The sequence below is a fragment of the Syngnathus acus genome, chromosome 9 (genome assembly GCF_901709675.1).
Source record: "Syngnathus acus chromosome 9, fSynAcu1.2, whole genome shotgun sequence".
Classification (NCBI taxonomy): domain Eukaryota; kingdom Metazoa; phylum Chordata; class Actinopteri; order Syngnathiformes; family Syngnathidae; genus Syngnathus; species Syngnathus acus.
The window spans coordinates 972,266-985,680 of NC_051094.1; the positions used below are offsets into that span (position 1 = coordinate 972,266).

Below are 13,415 nucleotides of genomic sequence, written 5' to 3' on the forward strand. Positions count from 1 at the left end.
ATGGTTCCTGTAACAGATTAAAAAAAAGTACACATACAGTAAGAGCAGATGAGCTGTGAACAGTAAGCTCTTCTGTGGTGTTATCAGAATGACTTCCACCGTGCCATCCAGAGGACACACTCGGCCATGTTCAACCAGGTGTTCATCCTCATCTGCACTTTACTGTGTCTGGTTTTCACCGGGTGAGTGCGCGTCTACTCAACAACAACAAAATCACTGCTCTTGCCACACCCATATGAAAGAAAAAAAAAAAAATCACTTTTGTTGAACGTCATCCGTGACATTTATCTAGAGCGTGCGGCATCCAGCACCTGGAGAGAGCCGGAAAGAACCTGACCCTGTTTGACTCCTTCTACTTCTGCATCGTGACCTTCTCCACCGTGGGCTACGGAGATGTGACGCCTCAGATTTGGCCCTCGCAGCTACTGGTGGTCATTCTCATTTGCGTGGCCCTGGTGGTGCTCCCGCTGCAGGTAAGGAGGCGCGAGGCAACAAAAATCTGTTGAAGGCTTTCCGTGCTTCCACTCAAAACGCTTTCAGTTTGAAGAACTCGCCTACCTGTGGATGGAGAGCCAGAAATTAGGCGGGAACTACAGTCGCCACCGAGCACAGACGGAGAAGCACGTGGTGTTGTGTGTCAGCTCGCTGAAGATAGACCTGCTGATGGATTTCCTCAACGAGTTCTACGCTCATCCCAGGTTGCAGGTATACTTTGGAGACGGTCCGCCTTGTCTTTCTGCACATTGCTGGCGGATTGTTGAGCATCTTCACTTTCCTCTGTCTTGCAGGATTATTATGTGGTGATCCTGTGTCCCACCGATATCGATATTCAGGTTCGCCGCATCCTCCAGATACCTTTGTGGTCCCAGAGGGTCATTTATCTTCAAGGGTCCGCCCTCAAAGACCAGGACCTGATGAGGGCCAAGTGAGTGACCGCTGACGGGTTACGTAGCTTTGAAATGATATCGTAATAACTTCATAACAGACCCATCGTATGTTTTTCTATCCCCACAACAGATTACAATCATAATCTCTAATCCTAGTCATCCTTTTTTGTTTTTAGCGTTTCGTATGTATAATACTGCTCCCTGGTGGTCAATTTGCACACACCAGGAATCGCACAACCAACGCATACAATTTTAATGCACAAACCGTTTGATTATTTCCATTCTATTTATTATATGGTACAAAAGACTTGATTGGTGTTAATGGCATTTCCATTCATTTGAATGTGGAAAGATTTGAGAAGTACTTTGAACTCCAAGCCTGGTCAGGGAACAAATGAAACGAGTAAATCAAGGCACTACTACAATCGATCTCAGTGATAAAAAATGCATCGTCTTTAATGATCATCAAGCACCTCACACACAACCGCCTTCGTCTGCTTTAGAATGGACGACGCCGAGGCGTGTTTCATCCTGAGCAGCAGGAACGAGGGTGACCGAACTGCCGCAGTAAGTCACACGACCAACTCGAAATGTTCATGGCATCGCACAATTGCATCAGAGCACACCCATCCGTGCAATCGTGCTATTATTGAGCACGCTTTGCTGTGCATCTCCTCCACAGGATCATCAGACTATTTTGAGGGCTTGGGCCGCAAAGGACTTTGCTCCTAACTGTCCGCTCTACGTGCAGATTCTCAAGCCGGAGAACAAATTCCATGTGAAATTTGCTGGTAACTACAAAAACATTTTCTGCACTTTTCGGACGGTAAGAATCAATCATTACCGTCTGTATTTCCAGATCACGTCGTGTGTGAGGAGGAGTTCAAGTACGCCATGCTAGCACTCAACTGCGTGTGTCCGGCCATGTCCACCTTAGTGACGCTCCTCGTTCACACCTCCAGAGGACAGTAAGTGCGCAAACACTTTTTTTTTTGCATTCCTCCCAAATCTGTGAAAGTGTCATCGTTGTGCTAATAAATCCGCAGGGAAGGGCAGTTGTCACCGGAGCAGTGGCAAAGGATGTACGGACGCTGTTCCGGCAACGAGGTCTACCACATCCGATTATGCGACAGCAAGTTTTTCGGGGAGTACGACGGCAAGAGTTTCACTTACGCCTCCTTCCACGCTCATAAAAAGTAAGCAGAAGCGCTCTCAGGATGCTTTTTACAAACCATACAACATTTGTTTGCACTCCGCCAGGTACGGCGTGTGCCTGATCGGTGTTAAGCGGGAAGACAACAAGAGCATCCTGTTGAACCCCGGCCCGCGCCACATCATGGCCGCCACCGACACCTGCTACTACATCAACATCACCAAGGAGGAGAACTCGGCCTTCATCTTCAAACAGGAGGAGAAGCACAACAAGAGCCTGTCGGTCTCCGGGCTCTACGACGCCCCCTGCAGGCTGCCCGTGCACAGCATCATTGCCAGCATGGGTGAGAGCAAGCGAGCGAGCGGCATGAAGCTTGAATGGCATGAATGTCCATGAACGGCGGCTGCGAGCGGTGGGTGATGCTTTCGCTCAGTTGTGCATGATTGTTCTCCTTACCTGCTTTTTTCCGGCTGACATCACTGTGTTGTGCTTTTTTTGTTTCTTTGACCTGTAAAAGTTGATCAGGCCACTTCATATGGTAAGTTTGTGCATGACACATCACCTCCTACAGCTGTGGCGTACTTTGCAGTCCTTAAATGTATCGGTGGCACTTTTTCGACGCAATGTACACAGGGAGCCCTTTTTCATTGAAATCATGGAATCATCAACAGAATAATTGAAATATTTAATAGTGACAGTATTTATTCGTGAAATCTTTTCTAGTGAAAGAATCCCGCATTGGTTTGGCCCAGGGGTGCCACCAGGGGGTGGCCAGGCACGGCAAAATGTATGGATTTTCTCCAAACAGTTGGTGGGGTCAAGACGGCAGTACAAATGCAGTTTGTACTATGCGATGAAAAAGTGGCCTTAATTGATGTCATGCAAAACGCCACTGTTGATATGCGATATATGGTTTATTCCACATAGTGCTGGCTTGCTCTGTGCATTAGTATGTAAGCGGCATATTTTGAACAAATAGAAGTCATGATTTTTTTGCATGCTGCTCTTAATTATTTTCCAAGACTTTTAAAAGAGGGGAAGCACACTTTGAGATTCGACTGAGTACTTAGTGTGTGGGGTGTTGCGTCCAGGCACCGTGGCCATCGACCTCCAGAACCCCGATCCACCGGAAGAAACCAGCAAGCTGGCTCTGCCCACGGAGAACGGCTCCGGGAGCCGCAGGCCGAGCATCGCGCCGGTCCTGGAGATCGCAGACTCCTCCGCCATTCTACCGTGCGACCTCCTTAGCGACCAGTCAGAGGACGAGACCAACCAATCGGACGAGGAGGGCTCCGTCGGATCAGAGTAAGTAACGCGGACGCTGCTGTGATCCAAACCCGCGACATCTGCTCGTTCAGACCCAATAGCCCTCGCCTGAGCATAATAGACTCTCAAAAGGATTCATGTGCTCCACCTCCTCAAGTGTCAGGGGGCGGTTAGGTGAGATGGATGAGCTTGGCCTGTAAGCGGTGTGTCATGATGATGAAAGGGGCTGAAGCACTTTCTAACATGTGTGTAGCTCACCACACACACGCATGTGGTTCACTCTCAGTGGTCATTTAGTATCAGCAGGTTTGCAAGAGCACCATGCTTATCGTTGCTGAGATGGCTCCAACTCAAATCCATGATAGAGATCCACTCCATCTACTGGACACATTAGGTGGACTGTATTTGTTAGGAGCCAACTCCAGTGGTGTCTTGAGATTCAAACGTTACAACAAGCAGCAGTTAGTGTCAAATTCATCCAAAAACAGCCTGATGTGGATTTAAAACTGCCTCAACCAAAGCAGTGTGTGGTGGATGCTAACGCTAATTAGCTTCTATGATGATTATGCCTTCAAGCAACACATTGAACACAAATGCTTCAGCAACAGCATGTCGATGGACAATCCAAAGTACTTACAGTCATCCACAATTCTTTGCATTTAACGACGTACTGATGAGCTCAGAGAGCGATTGAGATGCTTAGTGGATTAAAAATGAAACTGTTTTCTTCTTGCCCAGTGCTGTTTCCCTTCTTTGGTGGCACCACCAAAAAATGTCTTTTGACTCACTGAATTTTTTTGCGAGACTTTTCAGGCCTATTTTTCCAGAACATTTTGATTGAGCTCTAAATTGCTCCACTTTGGTGGCAAACTACTTGCAGCTATTATCAAATCGTTGAATCGTCTCGCTTTCTTTTTTGGCAGTTTTGTGAAAGGCTACCCTCCCAACTCACCCTACATCGGCAGCTCTCCCACACTGTGTCACCTCCTTCCGCAGAAAGCTCCATTTTGCTGCCTGCGCCTTGACAAGGTGAGTGACTTTCCACTCACACGCGCACACACGGGATCCAGGGAGTCAAAGTTCCTCTTGAAATGTGATGAAGGGCTGCACGCACAACAGCTTCGAAGACGCCAAAGCGTACGGCTTCAAGAACAAGCTGATTATCGTGTCGGCTGAGACGGCGGGCAACGGCTTGTACAACTTCATCGTCCCCCTGAGAGCGTACTACCGACCCCGGAAGGAGCTCAACCCCATTGTGCTTTTGCTGGACTACCCGTAAGTTAATGCAATTAAAAAGAAAAAATTGCAAACTCCCTGAAATATCATTTTGCCCCCCCAAAGGAAAAAAAATCCTAGCTCCGCCAGTGCTCATATCACAATAACTGTACTTTAAGAGGTTCCTCTCATAATGTCTCTGGGATACTCCAGAAGTGATCCATGAGCCGTGTGGCTTGCTAACCGGTGATTTCCTGTTTGCCTCAGGCCAGACAACCACTTCTTAGAGGCCATTTGCTGCTTCCCGATGGTCTACTTCATGGCCGGCACCATCGATAAGTATGTGGTGGGTGGGGGGGGGTCACAGTCACGCTCATTCCATGATGTTGGTGAAAACGTGGTGTGTTTCATGAGTTAAATATCATCATGAGAATTTAGCTGGGGAAGCGGGTGCTTGACAAAAAAGCTTTTAAAAATACAAGAAAACAGTTTTAATATTTTCATAATTAATTTAAAATGATGATCAATTCTTACAATTATAAGAAAAAAGATGGAAAAGGTCACATTTCTGTGTATGACTCCGTTGCAATTGTACACATCACTTTAAATCAATGCTTCTCATCTCTCATCATCATAGTGTTGAGCGTGGGCTCCCTCTAGTGGTACACTACAGAAGTCAAGTAGAACGCTGTGGCAAAACACATTTTGCTTTTTGTTTTCATGGATCAGCTTGGACAACCTACTGCAGTGTGGAATCATCTACGCTGACAATTTGGTGGTTGTGGACAAGGAGAGCACCATGAGTGCCGAGGAGGACTACATGGCCGACGCCAAAACCATCGTCAATGTCCAGACTATGTTCAGGTAGTAGGAAACAAAAGTTCCGTATCATCCGCTTTTTATTCCGCGCTTCATCGCCGTGATCCCGTTTGGTCAGATTATTCCCGAGCCTCAGCATCATCACCGAGCTCACGCATCCGTCCAACATGAGGTTCATGCAGTTCCGAGCCAAGGACTGCTACTCGCTGGCTCTTTCCAAACTAGAGAAGGTGGGCAAGACAAACACTAGCAGCGCTCAAGTTCAAACTCCTGACCCTCATTTTGCCCTTGTTTTTCCAGATCGAACGAGATAAGGGCTCCAATCTGGCCTTCATGTTCCGCTTACCCTTTGCGGCAGGGAGGGTGTTCAGTATCAGCATGCTGGATACGCTGCTCTACCAGGTGGGAGGGACATCAACACAATTCCATTGCTTTTTCTACATCTGCTTTTTTTTTTTTGACAGTCATTTGTGAAAGACTACATGATAGCTATAGCCAGGCTGCTTCTCGGTTTGGACACGACACCAGGTTCCGGGTATCTGTGCGTTGTAAGTACAACCATCGCCAGCTCCCAAGAAGATCTTTTTTTCCGGGGTAACTCCGTTCTCTCCAAACTCCCTCAGATGAAGATCACAGAGGAGGACCTGTGGATCAGAACGTACGGCAGACTCTTCCAAAAACTCTGTTCCTCCAGCGCCGAGATCCCCATCGGGATCTACCGCACCGAGTCGCACATGTTCTCCACATCCGAGGCGAGTTAGCTACCATGTGACGCCGCGTTTGCTTTGGCTGGTCATCCGTCCCTTGCATCCCTTTGACTATGCTTTTTTTTTTATGTACTCATCTTTCCTTTTGTTTGGATGTACGTTTGTCCTTCTCTTATTTCAGTGCAAGGACAGTTACGTGCAGGTAGGGTTGTCAAGCTGCCCTGCCCCGCCCCGCTCAAAGCACGCAACGACTACCACCTGTTAGGTCAGCCGGGTCCCAAAGCGGCTTTCTAACAGGTTCTTAACCATCTCAGTCTCAGGTGTCCATCAACGTGGAACAAGGCGAGGAGCAGCAACGCAAGCGCAAGGAGTCGTGGAAGGAGAAGACGGCGCACCGGAACTCCAGCGCAAGCGAGCAGTCGGAGCACCCGCTGCTGAGGAAGAAGAGCATGCAGTGGGCCCGGCGCCTGAGCAGGAAGAGCACCAACAAGCCCTCCAGCCGGGCCGAGCGCATCTCGCAGCAGCGCCTCAACCTGTACCGCCGCTCCGAGCGCCAGGAGCTGTCCGAGCTGGTCAAGAACCGCATGAAGCACCTGGGCCTGCCCACTGTGGGATACGGTCAGTCGAAGCGCCATGGCCTTACTTTTTTCCAAATGAAAACATGCAGTAGAATTCATTCCATAAATGCCAACCAATTACAGCACGTTGATGATTTTGTTTACAAATGATTCCTCATTGCATCATAATTGTCATTTGGGAAACAAAATCGAGTTGTTGGGGTTTTTTTTGCAGACTGGAGTTTCAGTGAAGAAATCTTTACTTTCATCTCAAAGGGTGGAGTCTTAAAATTCAGATTTTCTGATGTATCATTTGAGGCGGTGAATGGAGATGCACTGATCCTTGAAAAGTTCAAGTCTGTTTGTATTGAGATGAAAGGAAATAATGTAAATATAAACATGAGGTTGTTTTTTTTTTTTTAATTTTGCTCAAACATAATTTAGGATTAGAAAGATGATAGGACAAACTCTATGGAGCTGCAAATTGCAAAAATCCACTTTTTTTTAATGAAGTTAAGATGAAATATAGCCTCCACCCACAATTTTCTCATGGAACTCCAATCTGTGTTTGTGCTTGTTTCATCATCTCATGGCATTTCCGCTGTGTGTCTTTATGACACGCGGTCCAACTCCATCATCATGAAGCCAACATGCATGGATATCTTCGACCACCTTTCACTGCAAAATTCAACATATGAATGCAGTCATGACCACTTTGGGTTTCCATGGGTCAATCTGAGAGTTCTGCCTCAAAAACCATCTCCGACTAATTGGATGATACGCTGCAATCCAAATGCAAAGCGATCAATACTATCATTTAAAACTGAAGCCAATAAAAACTTACTCGGCTAATTTAGACTGCTGAAAATCTTAAATCATATACATTTTATATATACTATATATAATATATATATAATAAAATTGATAAAGATATTTGGGAAAGAATAATTTACAGAATGCATAGGAGGTTCTGGCCCATTGACAGTGCTAAATTAATTTTTGATGGATTATTGTGAATTTTGTTTGATTATCCAAAAGTGTCAAAAGCAAAAAAATAATAAATCTTCATTATTAACTTAATGAATAACCATTTTTATCGTTAACTATGAATAAAAGATGTCTCATAAGGGTGTACATGGAAAAAGGATTTGATTTAAAGCACTTACCTGTCGAAACCCTGCAACATGTGAATGCATCACGCCTCCGTTTGCTTTTGCATCTGCTCACATTTCCACTCATCACGTCACGCTTCCAAAACAACAGAGAAGGTTCCAAAAAAAAAAAAAGTCGTCCTCCCGATGTGTTGCGCTGGCTGAATCTTGTGTACTGTGTCGCTCACGCTGCTTCCAGGGAGAAGCCCAAACGCTCCTGACCTTCTGAGTGAGCATCCACCACAGATGAATCATTTGGAAGTGACTCTCTGCATACTCAAGCATGGCTTCTTCTCGTTTTTTTTTTCCATTGAACTTCTTGCATCGTCTCACCTTTGAAACCTTTCTTTTGGTCAAAACGCAAACGCATTCGCTGCCTGCCTGATTTTTCTTCCTATTCCCTCTCTCTCTCTCTCTCTCTCTCTGACTCTTCTCTTTCCCCCCTTTTGACCCGTAGAGGATGTTTCAAATCTCACTGCGAGCGATGTGATGAATCGAGTAAATCTAGGATATTTGCAAGGTAACCCGTGCGCCTGCGTGCGTGCGTGCGTGCGTGCGTGCGTGGTTGTGGGCGAAAGGAGCTCGTCCTTTCACCAGCATCCTTCTTTGGATTAGATGTGTATGCTTGCCATTGACAGCAGCGAGTGTGCGCTCGAGTTAACCGTGACTACCGTTGCTTAGAGTTGCAGGACATATCAGAACAGCCGTATACAGACGGGAGCCGGCCGTCAGGTTAGCCGGTCCATCCGCTTTATTCTATTGCATGTGTGAGAGCGTGCGTGTGTGAGAGTGTGCGAGAGTGTGTCCGATGTGTGTTAGATATGAGAGGCCGTCGGGGACGTCGTTCAGGATTACCTCTTACCTACTGAATCTTTCTCACTCTTTTAATGAAATGCTCTTACATCACATGATCAATCTCACATATTCATCTGAAATGCTTAGATTTTTTTTTTTTTTTAACACTCACATTTTTTTTTTAAAATGTTCTCACTGCTGATTGTTTTTCCGCTGCTAAAACACAATCACATCGTGACTGAAATGCTGTCGCACATATTAACTGAACTCGCTCTCACACGTTATTGGACGATTCAGTAAAGCTGCTCTCACTCAGTACTGAAATAAGACTGGGACATTGTCGACGCACAAATAAATGCGCCCACGCAAAACGGAAATACTCTCACACCAAATGATCCACAGGCAAAGTACTAAAACGCTCTCTCACACATTCCTTGAAATGCTCTCATAAGACGTATTTCACGAGTGTGTTTGAGAGCTAATCCTGAATGATGTCCTTGCCATTGTTAGCTCGGCAGCCAGTCTCTCGCTCTCCTGTCACTCTCTTGTTTTCTATCTCTGGCCTTCTCTGCATCGTGCTCACGTGAGTGAGGTGACGCCCCCCCCCCAAAAAAAAAAAAAAAAAAAAAAAAGCTAGAGTCCCGCAGGGCGTCCATTTGGCTTCTCGACTGGAGCAGAACGCATGATTGTCTGTAGATGGAGGCCTCCATTTTAGCCACGCACGCACACACAGGGGATGACATCAACTCCAAAACCCTATGTGTGACTTCATAGTGAAAAGTTCTATCTGAAAGCAATTCAGCGTTGCGGCTGGCGGAGGCCGTCGGTGAGGTCACGCACTCGGTCGGGTCTTCCGCCCTGGCACGCTCGATGCGTTCTGCTCCGCTAGCTTGTGTTTTTGAGTCGCTCGCTACGTTTGGTTCAGTCTTGACGGATGCTGGAGCATGTGTGTCGGCATGGCAACGTCTCGCCTTGCCAGCTGGGGTCGGAATGCCATGGAGATGATGATGATGATGATGGACGCTGCGTGCATGTTTGAAGCTGCGCATGCGCCTCTGGATCCCTTTGCCCCCCCCCGTCCTCGTCACAGTGGCCGTCAGTGACGCTAACGCTTGGCCCTTCTCTCTCCCCCCCCCACGCCCCCTTTTGCACCCCTTTGTCTTTGTAAAGAGCCGCAAGCAGGTGGGTTGCCGTGGAGACACGCGGAACCTACTTGACTCACGTCAAAATGGCAAAACACACTTGAAGACATTTAAATATGCACCGTCCACTCCCCGAAAAAAAGCGATCAATAAAATCAATGTGATGCATTAAACCTGTTGGAAAAAATAATCACATGAACTAGTTATTGGATTGAATTAGGTGATGTTAATGATTTTCTTATTTTTGTAAATATATTCTTTTTCTTGCCCTAATAAATATATAAGCATAAATAATTTGTGCTATTGCCATTCACGAATGTAAAATACTCCTTATTCATGTCTCATTAATGGCAGCGTATCAACTTTCTATGTTGTCTTGTTGACTTGTTTCCTTGCGTGGCGTGATTGCTTGCGAGCAAGCAGTACTGTTGTCAACGAGCCCCCCCCCCCCCCTGAAACATGTTTCTCTCCATAGATGAGATGAACGACCACCAGAACACGCTGTCCTACGTGCTCATCAACCCGCCTCCGGACACCATGCTGGAGCTCAACGACATTGTGTAAGAAAGCAGCGACATATTTTCAAGGCAGCCGAGATTCCAAGATGTGTGTTTGTGACTTTGCGTCTTTCAGGTACATCATCCGCTCCGACCCGCTGGCGCACATGCCCGAGGAGTCCCAAGTAGGCCAGAATCGGAACACTTGCAACCAGACGCACTTTGTCTCTGAAACCAGAGACGAAACGCATCTATGAGCCACACACGCACACACGCGCACACTAGGCAGCGTGACCTTTGCTACTTGTTTCCACTGAGCCCAAGGATGCATGAAGAGTGCCTCATCGTCTTCACGTGTCGATCACACACCTCGTATAGCCAATTGACACTGGAGGACGCCAGGGGTGGGCAACTTAGGGCTCGGGGGCAATTCATCGGGCCCACCGTGCTATTTGAAAAACAAGTAAAACCTCAGAGGAACTGTCATGAAAAGCCCCCCTAAAATGCTCCTCAAGATACGCTACTCACCAGAAGTTAGAGATATTGGGCTCTTCATGGCACCCCCTACCCCGAAAAAATGTTTTTACTTGATTAATAAAACACATGTAAGTGATATCATGAAATAGAATATTGAAAAAAAAAATCACATTGCCCACCTTGGCCACCAGGGGGCAGTATAAAACAGACAGCTGGACATTCCTACCACAATTCCTTTCAGCTCACCAGTAGCTGTTCTTTGCAGAGGATAAAGAATATATGACTGTGAGTACTGTTAAATTTTCTGTGTACGAGTTCAAATGTTTCATTGACTTCAATCTGAAATTCCTCCCTCTAGCCCGATATCACTACCTTTCTGTAAGTAGTGTCAAATGAATTTATTTAGCGTGCACACGCACACTTTGTGCCCTCGTGCCTTGCGTTGGTGGGGCCAAACCATCAGCGCAGCCGACGTCCTAATTCACTCCAAGCATTTCCTCCTAATCGAAACTATTACTTTGCTTTGTAGTAAACACTTCATTTAGGAGCACAAGCGTCTTATACCACCTCCCTGTAGGGGGCGGCATTGACTGTCAAAGATGTGAACATAGCTGCCAAGGTTGTCATAACAGGTCGGTGGGCTGTGGCCATGACTTGATTCAATGATGACGGAGCGGTCGCCTCGGCAACAAGCCGCTGTCTCGGACTCTCGGCGAGCGGTGTCGAAACACTGGAAATGTTTACGGAATCCTCTCAGCGCCCCCCGCTGGTTATCTGATTGCACACGTTTGAGAGAAAGACTTTCAACTTAGTGGCGCTTATCAGCCATTTGGTGTGCTTTTTCTTAAGTGTTTCTAAACCTAATTTTTGCAGTGCCGAGAAAAGAAAAAACAAGTGTTATTCATTGATTTCAATGTGTCCTCCAATGATCTGCTGTTTGTGCCATTATTTATTGATTTGTAAATACGTTTTTGTACACTATGTGCCATTTCTCATCCCTTTTTGGGAATAACAGAGCCTGGCCAGCTTCCGTCAATTGTTTCTTTGTGATCGTACACGTCATTTTAGACGTAAAAAAAGAGATATTTCAAAATGAATTGGCCAAAATCAATTCAGTGGAACCCCTAAAATTGTGTTCCATATTGCCCGATTGGTGTCATTTTAAAACGGAATTTCTTTGTGTAAAAAAATTCATGTGCCGTAGTTTGGGTGTTAGACACCCCGAATTTGAACTCTACAAACTTTTTTTTTTTTTGTGAACCTAAAAAGATTCAGAATCAAGAATTGGTTTGAACCAGAATCAAGTCATTGAAATTCAAATGATGTCCAACTCTAAATGTGACTGCAGTTGGGGATAGACCAACTCGTCACTTTCCATTAAAAAAAAAAAAAAAAAAAAAACATAATTAATTGTGTATGCCAAATGTTAGTCTCGGTCAGGCTCTTAATTTCTTGATTCAACATAAATGTCAGACTGAGGATTTAAGGTTTGTTTGTTTCTTGTGATGCGCCACTCCGGGTTGCAGCGTTAATTGCTTTCTTTTTGTGTGACTTTGTACGCAAACTAACGTTTATCCTGCAATGAGACGTGAAAGATGACTATTTTTGCACTAATGGAATATTTATGGCATGACCCTTTAATTCCCTAACTCTTGTCCATTGTTCAACATATCACGTTTTGTTTTCCTCGCAGGCAAATGTAAACAACAACACACACATTCGAGCGTGCATGTTCAATTTATTTATTTATTTTAAGGCCTAACTTTATCCGTTGGTCCATTTTAAAAGAAGTTTCGGGACCCGAGGAGTTGAAAGGCTTCCAACATTCCACAGTGTGTGCTTCTCTCCAGTCTAAGGGCATGTTCAAGGGATTTTAAACAAACAGCATGTTTTTTGTTTATTTTTATACGCGAGCTTGCCAAGAACAATAATGTGTACCCGTTAGCCAATGTCGGAGCCGCCGTTTGATACGCCGTCTTTCTTATATGAACGGAACATGCATGTCGTTTACGTGTCAGCAGCCTGCGTGTCATGTTTGCCACCTCAGTGTTCGACTACATGCATTTTGTACTATTTTTCTTATGATGGGAAGGTCAAGGTTGAAGGTCATGAACAAATAAAAGCTGCATGCAGCCAGTTCCAGTCAGCCTGCTTTTATTGAACGCACAAAATCCACAATTATTTGGTGAATCAATGAGGGCTGGTCTGATATGGAATGTTTTGGAGTCTGATTCCGATTATTTGGAGAGCAAAATTCCGAGAACTAGTAGTTCACTGGATGATAAGACACATATGTGTGTATATATATATATATACGTATATATATATATACGTGTATATATATATATATATATATACGTATATATATATATATATATATATATATGTATTCTGCTATTACTTTTTCAGTGGCACCAATTTCAGGTTTTTTTTTTAACCTAGTGCTTAGTTGATTCACAATTCCACTGTCCGCCACAAAGTGACATGTCAATACAAAGTGCATAAGAAAGACGACCCATCCATTCCATGTGAAGTTTTGGGGGTAGTGGGAAAATGACGGAGCAGACTCGCTGACTCCTCGCAAAACAACAAAGGCACTTAACAACTTAATAATAACGAAAGAAAAATGTCATGATATCAAAGTGGAAATGAATAAAACACATCAGCCAGTTGAAGTCTTTGTATTTTCTATTACAAGAAATGTACTGTAACTCACAAATCCTCAGATAGCTTCATTCAAGTTCTGTCG

The 13,415-nt window shown here is 45.2% G+C and overlaps 1 protein-coding gene across 9 annotated transcripts in view; it reads left to right on the plus strand.

Annotated features, from left to right (window-relative positions):
• The window catches only part of LOC119127041 (potassium channel subfamily T member 1-like), a 33,358-nt gene extending 20,550 nt beyond the window's left edge, over positions 1 to 12,808 (plus strand). For 2 of the 9 annotated variants that reach the window (XM_037258716.1, XM_037258719.1), the window contains exons 11-35: positions 88 to 182; positions 293 to 473; positions 541 to 705; positions 789 to 925; positions 1,391 to 1,454; positions 1,570 to 1,678; positions 1,747 to 1,855; positions 1,934 to 2,083; positions 2,148 to 2,383; positions 2,558 to 2,578; positions 3,132 to 3,345; positions 4,230 to 4,335; positions 4,409 to 4,581; positions 4,789 to 4,860; positions 5,251 to 5,385; positions 5,459 to 5,570; positions 5,641 to 5,742; positions 5,805 to 5,888; positions 5,964 to 6,092; positions 6,362 to 6,665; positions 8,213 to 8,275; positions 8,437 to 8,487; positions 9,721 to 9,732; positions 10,168 to 10,252; positions 10,326 to 12,808. In XM_037258716.1, coding sequence (XP_037114611.1) covers positions 88 to 182; positions 293 to 473; positions 541 to 705; positions 789 to 925; positions 1,391 to 1,454; positions 1,570 to 1,678; positions 1,747 to 1,855; positions 1,934 to 2,083; positions 2,148 to 2,383; positions 2,558 to 2,578; positions 3,132 to 3,345; positions 4,230 to 4,335; positions 4,409 to 4,581; positions 4,789 to 4,860; positions 5,251 to 5,385; positions 5,459 to 5,570; positions 5,641 to 5,742; positions 5,805 to 5,888; positions 5,964 to 6,092; positions 6,362 to 6,665; positions 8,213 to 8,275; positions 8,437 to 8,487; positions 9,721 to 9,732; positions 10,168 to 10,252; positions 10,326 to 10,446 — 3,030 coding nt within the window. In that variant the 3' untranslated portion in view covers positions 10,447 to 12,808. Of the gene's footprint in view, positions 1 to 87; positions 183 to 292; positions 474 to 540; positions 706 to 788; positions 926 to 1,390; positions 1,455 to 1,569; positions 1,679 to 1,746; positions 1,856 to 1,933; positions 2,084 to 2,147; positions 2,384 to 2,557; positions 2,579 to 3,131; positions 3,346 to 4,229; positions 4,336 to 4,408; positions 4,582 to 4,788; positions 4,861 to 5,250; positions 5,386 to 5,458; positions 5,571 to 5,640; positions 5,743 to 5,804; positions 5,889 to 5,963; positions 6,093 to 6,228; positions 6,250 to 6,361; positions 6,666 to 8,212; positions 8,276 to 8,436; positions 8,488 to 9,720; positions 9,733 to 10,167; positions 10,253 to 10,325 lie in introns of all 9 variants that reach the window. The other 7 variants (XM_037258721.1, XM_037258722.1, XM_037258713.1 and 4 more) reach the window with 6 other exon arrangements.
• Positions 12,809 to 13,415: the final 607 nt, after the last annotated feature.